Genomic DNA, 19,989 nt, shown 5'->3' with positions numbered 1-19,989 from the left:
TGACGTAGTGAAGGATATATATTTAACTAGTAGTTGTACCTAGTATAGCCTGGATTTATTAAGGGTCGATGGACAGGAAAACCTTCCTTTAATCATATATGTAGAAGGCAACTCTCTAAGAAATCCTCAGTATTACTCTCCGTTTTTCATTCACACGTAGCTACTCAACACTTGTATCTTCTCTTTCTAAGAATGGAAAAAATATTTTAGAATACTTTGGTCAATTTATTTTTCTAGTGAAGTACTTCAATCTAGAGATCAGAGTACTTCCTTGAGTCTCAACTACAGATTCTTCATTATATGGTATATGTAAAAATTGAGCGTGGAAAACTACCTGTGGAAGATTGCCCTGGAGAAAATTGCCCGGGGAAAAATTGCCGGTATTTTGTTCAAACTTCATCATAAATAATATAACACATTATAAATTTGCTTAATATTATTGATGTATTTTTAAAAGATTTATCCCATAATTTGCATTTATTTTAGGCCTTTATTAATGTTGATAAGAAATTTATTATAATATTTTTTTGTAAGGATTTATAATTATTAAAATGATATTTTATTTTCATTTACTACCAGGATTAGGTAAATTATTCCCCACAAAATCAGTTTGACAACCCAGCCTCCCCCCTCTTTAGGATTACTTCTAAGAATATTCTTAGCTTTTCTTGGTGAAACTTCCAATTTTCTCGCCACCCCTATGACTACCCCTGACTCACGTCAAAGCTCCATTAATAGGTTCGATCATTTTGGCGGGGATGTTACTCAAACTTGGAAGATTTGGGCTTATTCGGTTTGTAGCTATAAACACATGAAACATTTTTTAAGTGCTTTTATTAAGCTTATAGTTTCCAAAAAAAAAAAAAAAAAAAGAGGAAGAAAGTAATTTAAAATTGAGTGAAACCATTACAAAATTTAAGAAAATACAATTATTGATAAGACTATTGAAATACAAATAATGTCGTTATTTGCATGTAACGCAGAATCCATCAGACAAAAGATTTAAAGGACGTACAAACACAGAAAAAATGCGGTTTTTGATTTGCAAACCGAGATATTAAACTATTTTTTTTGTATTAGAGGGGTTCCTTGGATGAATTGGCAGGGGTTATTACGGATCCAGGGGTACCCCTAAGTACCACGAGCGAACCGAGGCCTTGGAACTAATTTTTGGTATTAGAGGGATTCGTAGGATGTATTGGATGAATTTGACGATGGTTTTTAATGATCCCACGCTACCCCCGGGACATTGGGCAATCCAAGGGCGGAGAGTATTCAAACCATATTTTGAGAGGCCCTAAGCTATTTATTCCCCGCCCCCTTACCAATCCTCTCAATCCATTTACATTTTAGAATATTGGATTTAATTTCAAAAATAGCAATGTAATTGTATTGCAATAAAATTACTCACACTTGAAGGTAGTCCCTTGGGGTGATGGAACAAACAGATATGTTTATATATTTGTCATAAATAATATTAAACGAATTTATATTGAGTTATTATTCATCATGAAGTTTGAACAAAGTAGGGGTAATTTTCTTGCGGGAAATTTTCCTAACTGGCAATTTTCTCCAGGGCAATCTTCCACGAGCAATTTTTCCAAGGGCAGTTTTCCTAGTACTGTAGAATTGTATGAGTTGACCCACATCCCTCCGAGATTTCAATTACAAATACTCTTGTTTTTTCTTTCTTGCTAAATACAATTGGGCATGCTCAATGTTATAGTTATATCTTAGATCAAGTATCGACACTCGAAAATGAATTACGGATAGCATGCATAATATGTAGTGCTGAGTCTAGCACGGAATTTTTATTTCAGTTTGCTCTTAAGTGATATTTTCTCGTCCTATTTTTCGTTCCAGACCGCGTTCTAAAACGGTGGACCAATTCTTTTCGGTTTCATTTATTATGAGAGACCGAATTTCTTCTTTTTTTTATTTATAGATAAACCATCGTTCTTGCTTTCGTTATATTAAATAAAGATCTTTCGTAGTTTATAAATATCTGGATCACTTCGAAGATCTAAAAAGAACACGATATGTTTTATAACAAATACTGTATACAGATATAAGATTCAGAATCTATCCATCCATATATTACAGCATGAAATTATAAATATAAAACTAACATATATAAGAATTTAAATATGCTCTTAATTTGACAATTTCTTAGGCCTATGATCATTCTTATTTAACTAAGAACGGATTTTATTCTTCTAATATTAGAGCCAATGGAAGATATAGTGAATCAAAGGAGTATACAAAGTGTGTTCCTTAAGTAAGATGACTCTCTATTTTTAAGAAAATATTAATTTATTCATCAATATTTATGTTGTTCTCTTCAAAGTAGTCCCCCTTACATACAATAGGCGTTTGCCAACACTTTTTCCAAACCTCATATCACTTCTCGTTATCACTTTTCGGTATAGCCTTGAACTTTTCCTGCTACGTAGTTTTCATCTCCTCAATCGTTGCAGATCTCCGTCCTTTCATAGGGTTCTTCAGTTTTGGGAACATGAAATTCCGGTGAATATGAGGTATTATTATGGTGTTGTTAATGGGCAAAACAACGTTCGAAAAAAATTTATTGGACGAGCCAATATCCTCAGCAACTTCTTTGATAGTAATTTTCTTCACAGCTTCAACGTTTTTATCTGTTGTAAACGTGCTTGGGTGTCCAGAACAAGGCACGTCATTGTCATTCTTCCTGGCCAATTTGAAAGAGCTTGTACCACGTGTTAACATTTTTTTTATTACGCAAAAAGTTTTGCTGTATGCCTCTGTCAACATGTCAAGTATTTTGGAGTACTTTATTTAATTTTTTACAAAAAAAATTTGATGTAAAGTCTGTTGATCCATGTTCTTTCAATAGTAAAAAATCGTCAAACACACAAATACGTTTAACCTTTATGCCTCTCACAAACAAACTAAACATATTATACAGCCAAAACAGTACGTATATGTTGGTGGCGAGTGTATTAAAATAAATAAAAAATCCCGCATAACAAATGAACACCGCCTGCAAAATTTGAATGTCCCCTTACTTTTTCATTGCACCTAGTATGTTTAACTTGATCATCCAACTCCAGATATGCTCAAACATCTCTTCTTAAACTTTGCATAACGTCATAAATAACTTATTTGTAATATCGATTAACAGCGAATTTTAAACAAGACTCTTGTTTTTTTGGAACGAATTAGACACACAAGCTTTACTTTATCAATAATCCTAGATGTTGACTTCAAAGACATCTGACCAATTAAAGGAATATTTACAAAAATAAAGAACTCTACATAAATTAAATAAATAAAGAAAGACAGGAAAAAAATTGACAAAGTCATATGACGCCACTGATTCAACTCCACATGTCATTTTTCTGTAGTAATAAATAGTTATCATGAAGAATGACTCTACCTACTCATTAAACTTCACGTGTGTCCTATATCTATGATAAACTAAGGTTTTATCATGTCATGAATGCTAAATTAATTTACCATCCTTTCATCAAGTCACGACATATGTCATTTGCCAAAATTAGACATCTGATTCCATAAGTACTATATAACATAACTATGTTTTTAATTTGAAATAAATTTGTTATCAAATTTAATATGACCAAAAAAAGAACTAAAATATTTCTTCATTCCAATTTAAAAAGTCAAATGTAATTTAATCAAATAATGGTTGGGATTGGTACACATAAAAACAGTGTACCCTTTGAAATACAACCTTAATACGCTCCTAAAGGGAGTTATTATCTTAAATACAGGGTACGCAAGCTATATGTGCCCGAAAAGGATTTTTTTTTCCAACGCAATTTTCTCTCTAAGCAGCAATCAAATTAAAAAAATAAAACCGGGATGTGAATGCATGACGGACAATAATTTATTTTTATTTAATAAAATGACCCCAACATCTATTACAGTCTCTATACGAGTGCGAAAGTGCTAGCAGGCCTTCGCTTAGTAACGTTTTGTAAATCATGGAATTCCTTCTTTATCCGATTAATACGTTCGTGTTTGGGGTAGGTGGGGGTTCGGTTAGATTGTCGTTCGATTGTTCCCTAAACAGAAAAATATTAGTCGGATATAGATCCGGCAAGTTTGGAGGCCAAAAGTCCGATGAGATAAAGTGGTCAAAGTTGTCTTGGAGCCATTTGAGACTTTTTTTCATGTAAGGCCACCCATTGGCAACCATGTCAATTCAGAGTTTCACCTTGGTCTCTAGCACGTCCAAGTAGGCATCAATGTTGACACTTTGGCCTGGGGAACTCATGAGGGCGGATGACGTGGCCACTTCGATCTTTGACCTAAGTCCACATTGTTGTTACCTAAAAATCATCTTTAGAGGCCTCAAATTCCTTCCTCACCTTGCAAACGAACATCTCACTGAGTTTTAAAGTCGTAGCAATTGCTATGTCCTTGCTTCGGAGTGGATTCCAGGGAGGGATCCTTGCCTTTTCCAAGTATTTGGGGTAACAAATTTGTCTATTGATTCCATTTTTTTCCTACTGGTGCAAGTTTAAATAAGCTATCTTACAAAAAAAAAAGTCAGCTGTTTAAGTACCTGCGTTGGTCAATAGAGCACGCCAAAGTGGCGACATAGATAATTTGTTCATCCTCAAGATATGGGCTTGTACATTAATACAAGGCATTGCCTAAATGTATAGCTTGTATCAATTCAAAGATCCCATAAACATGAGTATAAAAATAAAAACCATAAAAATCTTATAATCAATAATACCAGCTACCTTTAGAAGTACTTTATATACAGGGTGGTCCATTGAAATCTGAACACTTACTAATTCAATAATTAATTAAGGCCGCTTGATGGAAATTAATTCATATTTTGATATATTACAGCATAAACAATTAGTTATAAAATAAAAACTAGTCTGAGCTCTCAAGCTTGGGTAAAAGTCGAAAAAATGAGACTTGATCGTGATCGAAGAATTTCCATTAGCGCCCTCCAAGAAGTTGAGCGTCTCTTGGACCATCGTCTATGCCGTCAACAAGTCCAAAACGTTGGAAAGGAAGATGGGCTCTGTCGAAAAAGCCAAACTGGACCCGGAAGAGTAAAATAAAATAGCCCAGACCAATCCCATCAAGTCCATGAGGGCCCATGCAAGAGATCTCGGGGTTTCATAGGAGACTGTTGATAGAGCTATCAAAAAAGTGGGTGGACTTTTAACACCAGAAATGGGAGATACCCATCTCTTCCGTTGCAAGACTCTTTTGAATGATTCTTTCGAACTCTTTTTTCGACACTTTTGGCCCCCTTATAGCCCTGATGCCAACACCTCAACTAACCTTTTTGGGTGTAGTTCAAGGGGGAAAGTTCGTCATTCAAACACCAATAAGAGAGCTCATAGACACATTTATTTATACTATTAATTTAATTAATTTTGTTGAAATTCTATTGTTATTTAATAAGTTATTTCATGTTTAAGTTTAAAATTCAAAGTGTTTAGATTTTAATGGACCACTCGGTACCTTAAATATTTTATAATCAATATTATCCATTACCTTCAAAAGAATGATATATATATATAGCAAGCTCAGGGAGTTAAGAATGGATACGTAGACTAAAAATTTTAATGATCTTATAATATTTAGTAAGCAATTTGTTATCCTTTTGAATGATCATACGAAAATAAACTTTGTTAATAGACAAGTACACATGCACATATATCAAGAGAATATCTCATAACTATAGATATAATATATTATTTTAACACATATTAGTCTTTGAAAGGACACAAATACAGTCAAATCCGCATAAAGGAAACTGCTATTTTTCAGTTAAAAATTTGACTATATCCGGATTTTTCCTCTATTCGATGAATATCACAAAAAAACCACACATTTTTGGATATTTTTGTAAATAAGTAATTTTGAAACTCCTCTTTTCAAGGCAGCCAATGTTTGATTAGATCCTGTTTTTGATAGATCATCGAGGATTTTTACTTATCATTCAAGGAAAGTGTTGTTCGGGGGACAGAAATGGAAAACAATAGGTAATTTATTTTTAAATATATATATACACAGAAAAAATGTATACGGCAGCTTAGGATTTGTACCTTTAAAAAAGGTAGAAAATGGGGAATTCTTCAATCTCATGAATTTCTATAAAGTAGATATCAAAAAAGGGGGGAAAAGTTGACTTTATGCGGATTTTTTACTTCATGTTTGTTCCTTGCTAAGTATTTTATTTATTAAAGAATTGGTGTTAAAGAGAGAGAGAGTTGACCATAGGCGTATTTTTCCTATATCCAGATTTAACTGTATATACATTTGACATCATTGATTATAAAATTTACAGGTTATGTATTCTTACTTGTGACTGACTTAACATAATAACAAAAATAACATCACTCACTCATTTTTCCATATATTTATTTCAAACAAAAAACACAGTGTGGATGTTGTCTGAAATTAATTATTTATTCAATTTTATTGCCTTTAGTGGCAACAGTGGCCTCAATCCGCCCACAGAAGCGGCTTCAGAATCGCTTCAGCATCTCCCTGTCTAAGTTCTTGAATCCTTAGACAGATAGTGTTGATAGGGCTGGCCTTGGTGGTTCTGCCGAGTTAAAAGGCTACAAATCCTTTGATACACAATCACAATTCAACAAGAAACATAACTTATTCTATACATGGCAGGGAGTCCTTGAGTGACATACACACCATGCCCATTGCCACCTCCTTCATCCAGCAAACACTACCGTCTTCAGAATCTCAAGATAAATGTGTTTATTGACCTTGAGATCAGCTTTAAAGATTATTTGTAAATGTAAGTGGCTTGGAAACAACACAGTCATTGGTCATTATTCTTTTTGGATTAGCTATGCGAAAGGAATTTGTCCCACGAAAGAAATCACTTTATTTTAGACTTCTAAATTATAAGGCAAATACTGCAAAAAAAACCTGACATTGTGAGGGCCGATCAGCATATAAAATTTTAGTGGTATTATTATTTATGCCACAGCAAGACACACTGTTTTTAGTATCCATATACCGAGAGTCTACGGAGAGTTATGGTACCTTGTCTCTGAATCAGAACATCATTTGAAAAATAAAGAAAATATTGTTAATAATTTTTGAAATTAGCCTTTTAAAATTTTTGTAGCTTTTAAAAATTTTTATAAAGATATTTATTATTATCACTTTTTCAACTTTCTGAATGTTATTGTTCATTTCTTAATTTTTTTATGAATGTGATGGATTTTTTTTCCCCACTACTACTAAGTGAATGCTTCATACTTTTTAGTTTTTTTTTTAAATTGAGACATAATCAGAGAACTGAAAAATTTAATACTAAAATGTTATTATCCCAAGTCTCTTCCAACTTATTTCGAATCCGTTTTACAGTCCTAATACTCGCGTAAAATACATTTGTTATCAATGACACACTTGTTGTGAATCAGAAACTTTCAAATCTCTTCACATCAGAATCAATAACGATGTTGACCTTACATTTTTTTTATTGAACGAAGTTTTGTTGCAAACTTTTTCTTCTTGTTAAGTTAAAAAACGAAGAAGTTATTTGAGTTCTACAATGGTTACTCCCTCAACAAAATTATTTATATATAACTTGGCAAATAGTAACTATTGTATAATGTACATACTTAATTTAATTGAATAAGAGGTAAATACATCATAAAAGACAAAAGGAGCCCTGAGGCTCCAACATATATTGTTTGACCAATTTTTAACATAATACTCTATCCTGTTCAATCTTGATTTGTAACTTGCATGAAAATGATTATTGTACCAACTCAATTAAGAGACAAACTAAAACCAGAAATTGATTAAATTATTACTTTTTTAATTTATCATTATTGATGTAGGTGAATTTAGCGTAGAAATTTTTGTCGAGTAAACATCAATAGAGGTGATTATTTTGGGTATACTATCTAAGTTTGCATACATAGCATACTTTCGCTTTCTATCTCGAAATTGGAGAGAACAACATCGGAATGTTGAAATTCAATAATCACAACCTTTTAATAAAACGGAAATAACTAAAAAAAATTGTGAGTTTAATCAACTTTCCCCCATGAAAGAAGTTTAAAAAAGGAAGAGATTACTAACCAAAGTTTTACTTAGGAATCAGCTATCTTCTATTTTAACATTATCTTCAAACTCACTCCAAAAATAAATCTTAACTAGATTATTGTTCATAAAATAAACAGGTACCCGATAGAGTGGAGGCCTAAAACTTGGAGTGACATTTAATCACGAATTTATCAGCGTTATTTTTAATTATAAGGTTTTATTATGTGAGTAAAAGAAAAAAAAAAAAAAAAAAAAATGGCCCCTCCTATACAGTCCAGAAAAACTTATTGCAGCAACAATGTGGCTGACTTCTGCTTTTCATGTGGCCCTCCTCCAGCCTGACCTCGACCCCCTGGATTTTGCAGGCTGTGTGTCTTGGTGAAGAATGTCTGCCACACTTCTATTCCAAATTTGGATCTATTCTAAGTTTCCATCATGGCACAGCCTTCCCTATCAAGAGCCCCCAATCTGTTTGCCAGCGTCGCAAGGTTGTTGTCCCTTGTAAAGGAGTACATATTTAATTAAAAATATAGCTAAATATAGTATTTGAGTACCTATATGAAAAGTTCGTATTGAGACATATTTTTTGATTCCATAAAAATCAAGTTTTTCCTAGTTATTCTACTGCTAAGTTTTGATTGCAAAAAAATAAACTTCAAAAGAAATATTGGATTAGTAAATAAATAAAAGTTTGTAGAAATATCTTTGATTCGTTTTTATATAAATTTGATTCTCAAAAATTGATTTTTAACTGAAATATTTCTTATTTTCTGAAGAATTTTTCAATTTTTTTCATTTTATTTCTCTTATTTTCTATTTTTTTTTTTATCAAATGTTAATTTTTAGAAAGAAATGCCTCAAGAGAATACTTTTTGGACATAATATTTTAGACTTTCACTGTACAATTGAGTATTTTCATTTTCAGGAACACTATAATTTATAATTTTTCAATATTCACAAAAATGAACCAGTCATCGTTAGTTATTTTTCGAGAACATTATTCACTATAACTTTTTTTTAAATATAAATGGTTGTGTTTCTCTTTATAATGCCAATAAATGCTATTTACCATTTTTTAAGCAAAATTAGAGGAAAAAGTTTTTTTCCAATTTTCTTCACCAATCTCGATTTTAGAGTTTTTGACGTAAATAAAAATTGACTCTTTATTTAGACAATTTTTTTATGTATATATGTTGCTATGTTATTTGAAGCTTATATCACAATTTTTTTATTATAAATATTCATAATACCACTACTAAGGTTACAATACCCAATGATAAGATTTTTTTATGGGGGGCGGGGGTGCTATGATGAGACCGTACTTAACCGGATCAATATAGTGTGAAGAATCCAGGATAATTTGAATTATTAGGATCTTTTTCGACAACAACGAAACAATCATATTATAATTATTAGTATATAAAAGTATTTTTTAATTTTCTAAATTAATTTGACCCTTTTCAATGTGATTTCCCTCTCCCTCCTTGGTCCAAGGAGCGCCGGCAAAAACTTTGCCAGTATTTCTATAAAACCTGAAGAGTTCCATAAAGAAAGAATATACCCAAATGTAAATAACAGTTAGGATCGAAGATATCATGTAGTTCATTGAAATATGAACACTTACTAACTCAATAATTAATAAAGTTTGTGAAATTGAAATGAATTCATATTTTGATATGTATTAAAGCATAAACAATTAGTTATAAAACAAAGCAAACTTGAGCTCTTTAGTTTACTTACACGTCGAGAAAATGACACTTGAATGTGATCAACGAATTTTCATTCGTGCACTCCAAGCAGTTAGGCGTCTCTAAGACCACTGTCTACGTCGTCAACAAGTCCAAAACGTTGGACAAGAAGAAAGTTTTTGTCAAAATACCCATACCGGATCCGGAAGAGTTAAAGAAAACAGCCCCGGTAAATTTTCTCAAGTCCTTGTCGGCCCATGCAAGAGATCTCGGGGTTTCACGCCAGACTGTCTATGGAAAGTTTTTTGTGAAGTTGTTGAGGCCACTTTTGAGACCAGCAATAAAAATAAACCCATCTCCTCCATTGCAATATTCTTTTGAATGAGTATTTTTTGGGGAAATTGTTGAGAGCCAGGGCCTCCGTGCCCAAAACACCGAGGCCTTAAAAGTACTTGTCAGTCAGTACTTGAATGCCATGACAGAGGACTACATCCGCAGCAGGTGTCAGGCCTTCTACCGCTGCATAGAAACCATCATTGCTCCTAAGGGCGGTCACATTAGTGATGAAGGGAGCTCAGAAACACATCTATTTATAGTATTGATTTTTATTTAAATTATATTGTTAATTAACTACTTATATCTTCTTGAAGTTTAAAATTCAGTGTTCAGATTATAATGGATCACTCCATACACACATTTGAAGCGGCCTCTATGTTGTTAACTTACGGGTTTATTATTACTCCAACTACGTCAAATACAGCGGCCTCAACTTCTTTTTCACATCATCAGTCTATGTTTTTTAACTCTAATGGACTTATGCATACAATACTAGCAACAAAAGGGTAATATTGTAGCTATCATTTAGTATAATATATGCAATCCCCTCAAAACTTATGGGTACTACATGTACTTTGAGTCTCAAAATTCACATAAAGTAATTAATACTTCATTAAAAATTTTATTCAAAATAAAAATGTAATGTTTTTGTTAAAAGAATAACTCATGAAGTCATCTTGGAAGCTCAAACTCATGTTGTTCATATTATTTTAAAATATGGATTTATTTGTTCTATAAAATGATAGAAATTGATGTGACGTAATTATTATATTTGTAAAACTGTTTATCATGTAAATAAATATGTTTTATTTTTGGAGTGTCTCATTTATTCTGTGTACTAACCGCTTTAAAAAACAAGTGTTCAGGAATGTAGGGTTAAAGCCACTTTGAAAAAAAAAGTGATTTACATACAACTTTTTGATACGAAGAAACAAGTGCTTCAAAGTTCATTAAACCTTTCAATTAGCTTAGAGCTGGATGTCAAGGAGAGTCAGAGCAACATATAAAGAAGGGCAATAGTTGTTCTTATCTCAAATCAGTTCTTATCTTGAGGAAAATTTGACTGATAAAAACCCACAAAATCGTTTCTCCTAGTCCCTGACGACATGTTAATTACACTACGTATTCACTACATAATTTGTGGATCCCTGAATTATTGAATACTTATTATTACTTAAATATATGGAACTCAAACTATGTAAAATATTTGAATGATTTAAATTCAATATGTCGCGAGAATTATTGTTTTTTCCCTCAAAAAGACTCCTCTGAGATCCTCTATTCTAAGTTGTAATAATGTTAATTAAATATGACTAATTTATCTTTAGAATCATTTCACATTTTTATAAGAATAAAATAAAAATGCAATGGAAGGGAATTGATAGTTATCTGATTAAAGTGCAATGTAATCAGGATTCATGTACATTTAATTATCTTTCATAATATTTATCAATTATAATGTGGAATATTTTCCTTGAACGTAGAATATACATTGAATTGATCGAGTATAATATTTTATTGTGATGGCTTCCATACTTTACAGCCTGAAGAAAAAGTTTGTAAAGATTTGTTTTAGTTTACAAATTAAAAAATTATTAATTGATATAAGGTTTTGTAAAAATGATCAAATTGTAATTTAAATTAATTAGCACGGACAGTTTCTTAAGAGATATTGGCCCATATCTAGATGACGATACGCTTCAGGGTGGTGTTGACTACAAGCCCTGGCCTGAAGGATCCACGACATTCAATTCAGGGCTCCTAGGAGCCACATATTATTTCCCCAAAAACCCTTCAAATTTGCTCTTCACCCGTACTGTACACTTTTTGCAGTGTGAGAGAGGGAGAAGGATCTTGTCGACCAATATTGCCTTGTAGACGTGTTTGTTGATCTTTACTCACTCCTCCATGAAAATGAGAACATACCTATTATTCCTGTTGACATAATACCGGGCAGAAAAGGGCACTTGGCAGCTTCTTGCACATGGTAATGGTGCTGTACTCCTAAGGATGGAATTGCCTAAAACACGGTCATTGGTGGCATATGGAATGCTTCGTCCGTGTTGTCTATCCCCTAGTGCTTCTTCGTCTCCTCCATGCATTCTGTACAAAGGATGACTATTTTGAAGAAAAGTTTCTTTTTTTTTAAATTACTTTAAATAACAATTTTATCAGTTTTACAAAAGTTTATTCAATTTAATACATTTATATTGAATGTATTAATTAGTGATTGGACGATTTCCAAAAAGTCCCAATACGGATTCCTCTCCTATTCTTGTGAAATTCCCGATGCTGATTCTTTAATATTTTAAATAATAGTTAAAAAATACAATTTTGCAATAAATAGTTTAAGAAGTACAATTGATAAAATAAAGGAAGGCGATTCTTCTACCCGGTGAGCTTTTTTTAATGCAAGAAATCCCATGGCAAACGCTCCCAAGGACAATTTGGCAAAGGCCAGCTTTCCTAGATCCCTTTACAAAACTTATTCCCCTAAATTAACAATATCTGCACTCACCGTATGCGTTTCGAAATTTTTTCCCACCTTTACCTTGCATTCAATTTGTTTCCTCTCAGTTTTCGAGTATTTTTTATAATAAATCATTTTATTAAAATATTTACAAAATGATAATACTCAAGAAACAATTCACGTAAGGTTTTTTTTTATATCTTGACGGATTTTTTATAACTTAAAAACTAATAAATAATAATGCATAAGAATTGGAATCGTACATTAAACATTATTTTCCTGATGCCGATTCCAGAAAAAAGCCCCAATTCCCGACTCTGATTAATCGTCCCATCACGAGTATAAACTAAAACATATCTTTAAAAACTTTTTCATCACCCGGTTTAAGATTTATTTGGCATGTATATATATGTCTCACGTGCTTATCAATAAACGGAAGAATGTTGGTTACCCCCAGGATCCGTCCGGATCGTTCCTTTCACCTTTTTCCTCAAAGTACTTTATTAAAAAGTAGTTATCCATGTAATGAAGACGAAGTAAAAAAATATAACAATGAAATATAAGAAGATATTACTGCATAGGTAGGAAAAATAAAATAATACTTAATCCCATATAGAATTTTGAATCATTACTACTTTTTGCAGGTTGATTTAAAAACGCTGGCCCTCAAACATATCGCCATTTAAAAAATCAAAGATAATATACTAAAAAATCAGTTGAATCATAAATAGGCCCCAAAAACATCTTGAGCCGTCATTTTTTTATATATTAGTACTTCTTATAAAAAAAATAGTGTTTATACAACAAGACATTTTTTTGTTAAAAAAAATATATCAGTGCATTGCCTTCCTGCCTCCTTCAGGAGAAATAAAATGCTCAGTCGTGGAGTTTATGAGTGAGGAGTAACATTTAATGTGGAATCCTATGACATCAGTGGAGAAATATCAGCAAATTAGTATGGCAACGGCCAGGTGTACCTATGAATATCACCATATGGCTCCTACACGTCCGCTATTATCTCGTAAGTACAAGCTGATTCAAGTACATTATTACTTTAATGATACATAATAATAAGATCAACCCTTCGTAACTTAATGCATATTATTTGTGCTTAAATTTTCATAAATAATATGAGTTTGCAAAAAGTCTTTCAATTCATTATTCTTTGTTGGTTGAATACCTGTTATTGCTTTTAAATCTCTTTCTATTTAACTCGTAATCATTGTCATTTCATGATAATAGTACGAGAATTTGAGTTTTGGAAAATTATAAGTGCATTTTCCATCATGTGATATTATAGTTTTTAAGTCCAAATCCTGTATGCAAATGTTGTTAAGCGTTACGCATAAGGTTTTTCTCCTTCAAAACATGTGACTCCGTCATAAATTACATATCCTTGATTTGTACATAGACAGTTAGTTAGATGTTAAAATTAGTTCAAGTTCAATTATACATAAATACATATATATTTGCTTACTATAAAGTCCAATTCTTAAACTGTTGTAAAGGATTTTACGGTTAATTAATCATCTCTAATATATTTAAGTAATACAATGATTAAAAAAATATAGAGGGATTAGAAATAAGTGAAATTTTTCTATTAAGGTTATTTTTAGATCTTGATCTACCTATTATTTTAGGACATGAGACTGCTAAAACGAACATAGTCATTAGAACTCCTTGCCAATCAATAGAGTCTGACCATGATGACGTATATATTTGTATTTTACCTACAAACATTAATTGAAAAGGCTTGTTAAATATATTTACACAAGATTTTCTAAGGTCTCTACGGCTCTTTTATTTCTGCTTGTTTTTCAGAAGCATCTCAAGGTCATTTCTCATAAAGTTTAGTTTTTTATAAGGTTCTTTTTCTTATAGGATTGATCTTAATCCTTTTAACGTAATAAAGGGTGCCTTATATATGAACTTCCATTACCCAAACTTTTCATTGATTTTCTGTTTTCCCTTACTTTCTCTTGAATGCATGGCTTGGAGCGTATAGATCAGCTTATGGATTAATTAAAATCCGACACTCTTTCATTTCTTAGAGACAAAGTTACAAGAATAGAGTATGTCAAGAAATGGATATCCTCTTTTTCAAACACACATAAATGAAAGTAAATTTAGCATTGTGGCATATTTTTATTTCCCAATATATCCCCCTTCAGTTTTATACACTTTTTAATGTGTTCAGGAATATAAGCAATTAAATTTTACAAAGTCTCCTCTGAATTTTACGACCCGGCTAATTTTACATTTTTGACGAGAGTTTCTTCCTTGGTTGCAGGGCGTAATTTATTGATCTTATTTTGGACAATGGCTCGGAGACAAGTCGGGATTGTTACTAGGCCATGTACTCTTTGCCCAAAATGAGTCCAAGTTGTCCTAAAGCCATGTGAGTGCTATGAGCAGGTGCTCCGTTTTCCTGGACAAGGGCTCGTAACATGTCTGGTAACATTTTCCGTATCAGAAACGATCCGTTTCTCGACTCCTTTGCATCGCAGTGATGAGATACTTCTTGAATATGGTGTCCAGAGAGTATGAAGACGTCATAGTTTGTCCTCGGGGTGTAAAATGAAGCTCACTAAAAACCCGATAGCTCATAATTTTCTATGGAAACTTAACTTTTGGAGCCGGTACAACATCTTCCTTCTTGCAATCAGTTTGACAATTGGGAGGGTGAAACAGTGCAAAGGTGGCCTCGTCTGAGAAAATAACTCTTTTCCAGTGATTTATTGACCAATTTTTCCCCCTCACGACAAAAAATAAGTCGTTTTTCTTCTGAATCTCCGTAAGCTTCGGCTGCATTTGAGGTTTGTACGGCAAGACCTTTAGCGATTCCTTCATGTGCTTGCAGACAGTCTCCTGTGACACTGGATGACCATTTGACGTCAATTTTGATGCTAATTGCAAGGATTGGCCTTTTTCCTGAAGACTTTTAGTGATGTTCATTCTTGCAATTTAAGAAAGTTTTTTCTTACTTTCACATACTCCCTTGTTCTCGAGGTACTTCCTGGATATGTGGCCATTCCACCACATTCAAATGGTTCGAACTGAAGAGCCAAGGTTTAGAATGACCTCAACCTGCCTTTTCCAGGCTTCAAATTGGCCTACGGTCCTGCTACAGGTGCTTATGGAGTGCTCAAAAACATTCTGTGACATCATATTTTTTAATAGTCATGTGTAAATTTCAATTAAAAAAAAATGCATAAAAGGTGCTTCTTTACCTCAAATTTGGGTCGATATAGATTTTTAAGAGTCTCTAAGCCCACGTGCTTTTGTTTTATTTTTTTCCCTTTTCTTCTTTTTAGAGAAGCGGGAAATTTAACAAAAAAAGGAAATTCATTTCTTGAAACTATAAATACGCATATATATGTCTAATCAGTTAAGTGCAAAAAAAAGTAAATATATTTATTTTGATAAAATACATCCAAGTTTTTTAAAAGTGTGATCCTCGTTACTTGTTTGATTGTCCTTAATTCTTTTCACACCTCTGTTTCCATGGATCCATGCATGATAAGCTATTATGTACATATTGCTCAATGCTTTGATAATAATTTAATTTGATTACTATTGAGGTATTGTTTACGATGAATAACTCGTAGATTAGAGACGTTATTGCATTTCTTCTATAATCACGAGTATATCTACTTCCGAAATTTAATCCTATTAGCAGTGTATTTTTCTTGTTGAAAATCTCCTTTTCTTTCTGTATAAGGAACTACATTTCATTAATATTCTAAAGATTATCTTGAAATATTCTTCCATCTAAAAATAAATACTTTTTCTTACCTGAAAAATGTATACATTAACTACTCTTGTCTTATTTTTGCAATAACAATTATACCTCATAAAAAAATAACCCTTTATGGGTTGAAGAGTAGTATATGTAATTTTTGATTTTCGGCCTTGGGCCATTTCGAATTATAATAAATGCTTATAAAAATGACTGAAACAAAGAATCATATATGTAATTATCCAACAACCTAGGGCCCATTTCATGAGTAAGAACCCCTCAAAGCTATAGTAGTTCTCCTTTCATCCCATAAGTACATATATATACTAACTATTTTATCTTTGCAAACTCATTCAAAAACACCCTCTGCTCAATTGGACACACTTATAATAGATCTTGACGCTAATTTCTTACAGAAGGAATGTCAAGAAGTAATGCGGTAGATTAATTCCGAAGCAATTAACACCAACTTTGTAGAGGGATGTGACTGAAGAATGAACTATGTGTGGCTTACAAAAGACACGCGATTCAGGTACAAATTATGAAGTTTTATTTGTGCTCAGAGCTATGATTTTTTTTCATCATTTTACGTCAAACTTTGAACATCCTCTTTGAATAAAATAATGTTATTAATTGAGCAAATTATTTGAATTAATTAGATGACCAATATTTAGGTATGTAAATAGGAACTAACCTTTTAATAGATCTACCCATAAAATTTCCTAATCATTTTTTATATCAAAATACATTGTGTAACTTGAGGGCTTAGAACATGATACTGCTGCAAATGCATACTTAATATAATAGGTGAATGATTTCATTTGTCCTTGAAATAATTAACAACATAAACGGAGCTCCCTATGTATTTTTGCCATTACTGAATAGGGATCACTTTATAATACAAGGGTGGTCGGAAATGTTTCAAATCTCAAACTGAAGATGACAGGACTCATAAATATAAGCTAGTCACATCTATCTTGAATCTGTTGACAGTTATTCACCAAATTTTCCGTCATTTTGGAGGTGCAAGTGTTATGTAATAGTCGTTTGATTGAGTTGATGTGAAAAGAGACAAAATATAGTATCAAAGTGTCGTTAAATATTGTTGTCCAAAATGGATGAACTAGCTAGTCACATGTAACTAGCAACTGTTAACAGCTAGTCACCAAAGTTTCAGCCATTTTGCACAACAAATACTAGATAGATGCGACTAACTTTTATTTTTATTTACGGGTGCTTCCCTATTCACGTTGAGGTCGAAAGCTTTTTTGACCACCCTTGTATAATGATAGATATAAAAGCATTGATAAATCTTGAAAAAAAACGGTATTCCCAGAGAGAAAATCCCGATTTCTGATTCTCCAGACCCGTCTGGTTCGTGATGAAGAGTATGTTGATGATGTTGGTCTGACTAACGCGGAGTCAAACGGAAAAAAAACTTTCTTTTGGCTTTCATTTTCCACTTAAGATTATTTAATCTTACTTAAGCAGTTGACCTTACTTCTAAAACTATCTCCCCAAAAAATTTAAATCGGATGATGTCAAAAAAATACCTACGAAACTTTTTAAACTTTCATTTTGTTAACATTTCAAGACTTTTAGATTATTTTTTTACTGGTATAGCCTTATTGAAATCCGATTGATCAAAAGGAGTCTAACATCTATAATAGGGAATGCCTAATTGTTGTGAAATTTCTAAACTTTTAATTCGATGGATTACTTAAAAGTAATTACTTCATAGATTGGTTAATTTCTCATGGAATTATTTAATTTAGGCATCCATATTTCTTAGCTTGAACACTAATATAACTACACTATTAATACCAAAAAAAAAACCCTGAAGCGATTAAAGCCATACTTATAACGTTGGAATAGGTAGGAAGGCTCACACACATATAAGCAACAATAAGTGAATAGAGCCTATTACATCGAATTATATTTAGAAATATAGAGTTTCTTTAATTTGATCAAAATTAAACTTATTTACTTTTCTTCTAAATTTCACTTGCTTAGAAAAAGGTACTGACTTCTATATATACAGTGTGCAGCTGTTGTTTCACAACAAACTTTGAGTGCCTGTTACAGCTGTGTATGCAAAGGTAGGACGTACTTTGTTGTTTTGTAGGCGAACCAAGTGTGTTTGGCCACAGTTACAAAAATGATATCAATCAACAAAGTATTTGTTTCACAGTCGTGGAAATGGCAGAGTGTCATTTTTGCAATCCTGCCTGAAAGAGACAATGTTGATAAGTCAAGCTTCTAAATCCTGGACAGTTCTTTTATTTGGAGAGTCATAAAGTAACCAGTGTTTGGCCTCCAAGCTCACCGGAACTCAACACCATGGACTTCTTTGTATAGGATGCAGTTGACCAACAGACTAAAATTTCCACCTGCAACACAAAATCCAACCTGATGCTTAGGATCCGGGATGAGTTCCGAAATCTGGCAAAGGAGATTGCCATAAAGACCTGCTCCTGTTTAGCAGGTCAAGTTGAGGCTTTTATTGATGCTAAAGTCAATTATATTGACTGATTCAAATGAACATTAAATCAGATTTCATAAAAATCAAATGATTATTTTAGTGGAAAATCCATTTAAAAGAATAAAAATGTGTACCCTGTAAGTCTCACTAAGACACTAAAGATTTAATAACTTAATTATGTGACTATATAATATCCATCCCACATCAATATTTTTCCTCTTTGAAACGGTTACAAACTACATTTATGTACTTATTCGGAACCATGAGTCTTTAAAACTTTTAAATGTAATCATTACATGTTAAAAGCTGCAACACTTGAACTGCAGGCAAATTTTATTAAAACAAACTTAAAACCTTGTAATAATAACAAAAAAACTACGGTAATCAATTATCTTTCCTTATGTAGGAAAAATAAATCCTTGTGCGTTTTCAAAGAATTTACAAATATGATAGTTAAAAATCTAAATATGAAAAAAAATAAAATATTTTTTGACACATTTAATTTGATAATACTAATTGAAGTGAGCAACATTATTGAGTCATTCTTGAATGATATGTTATTATTTAAGTAAGATAGAAATCCTTGTTGTATGTATACAGAGTGCGTAGTTGAAATGAATAACTTCTCCCATCAGCTGACAAACTGTGTGTATTACCTCCCCCCCCAAGCCCCCTCCAAAAAGTTAACACAATCAATCGAAAAAGGACCGAAGAATCGAAATTGCTGCGCACCTTCACATGGAACTCACAACAGAGATGTGAAACTTGACTTTAAATCAAGTTGGGAGACTAATTAAAAAGGCCACTATTCACAGCAATGGAATTAAAATCTGAACACTTTGAATTTTAAAACTCAACAAGATATAATTTATTAATTAACGATAGACTTTCAACAAAATTAATACTATAAATAGATGTGTGTCAAACTCACTTAATAATTAATGTAGCCGCCCTTAGTGGCAATGATGGCTTCCAGGCGTTGTTTAAAGCCTGGCACCCATTGAGGCTGGTGTAATCTGTCATTGCGGGTTTGTTGGCTGAGATCGGCGATGATGTCCATGGTGTTTGGATAACGGACACTCTGGATGCCTTCCCCTCGACATGCACCCAAGAGATGTAGTCGAGGGGTTGGCACCAGGGGGGTCAAAAGTGTCACAAAAAAAGTTCAAAAGACTAATAAAAAACAGACTTGCAAAGGAGGTGATGGGGTTCTTTC

At 32.5% G+C, this 19,989-nt stretch overlaps 1 protein-coding gene across 4 annotated transcripts in view; it reads left to right on the top strand.

Moving 5' to 3' along the window:
- The window catches only part of LOC121132287 (G protein-activated inward rectifier potassium channel 3), a 91,092-nt gene that overhangs the window by 43,453 nt on the left and 27,650 nt on the right, over window positions 1-19,989 (top strand). Inside the window, exons 1-2 of one of the 4 annotated variants that reach the window (XM_040727654.2) lie at window positions 13,012-13,133; window positions 13,197-13,573. The exons of 1 other annotated variant lie outside the window; for it this stretch is intronic. In XM_040727654.2, the coding sequence (XP_040583588.1) occupies window positions 13,465-13,573 (109 nt within the window). In that variant the 5' untranslated portion in view covers window positions 13,012-13,133; window positions 13,197-13,464. Of the gene's footprint in view, window positions 1-5,914; window positions 6,018-13,011; window positions 13,134-13,196; window positions 13,574-16,777; window positions 16,824-19,989 lie in introns of those variants that run through there. 2 more of the 4 variants (XM_071886624.1, XM_040727656.1) reach the window with 2 other exon arrangements.

This window comes from Lepeophtheirus salmonis, chromosome 2 (assembly GCF_016086655.4).
Source record: "Lepeophtheirus salmonis chromosome 2, UVic_Lsal_1.4, whole genome shotgun sequence".
Lineage (NCBI taxonomy): Eukaryota > Metazoa > Arthropoda > Copepoda > Siphonostomatoida > Caligidae > Lepeophtheirus > Lepeophtheirus salmonis.
Note: the sequence above shows the minus strand (reverse complement) of the source record. Positions and strands in the feature narration are given on the sequence as shown.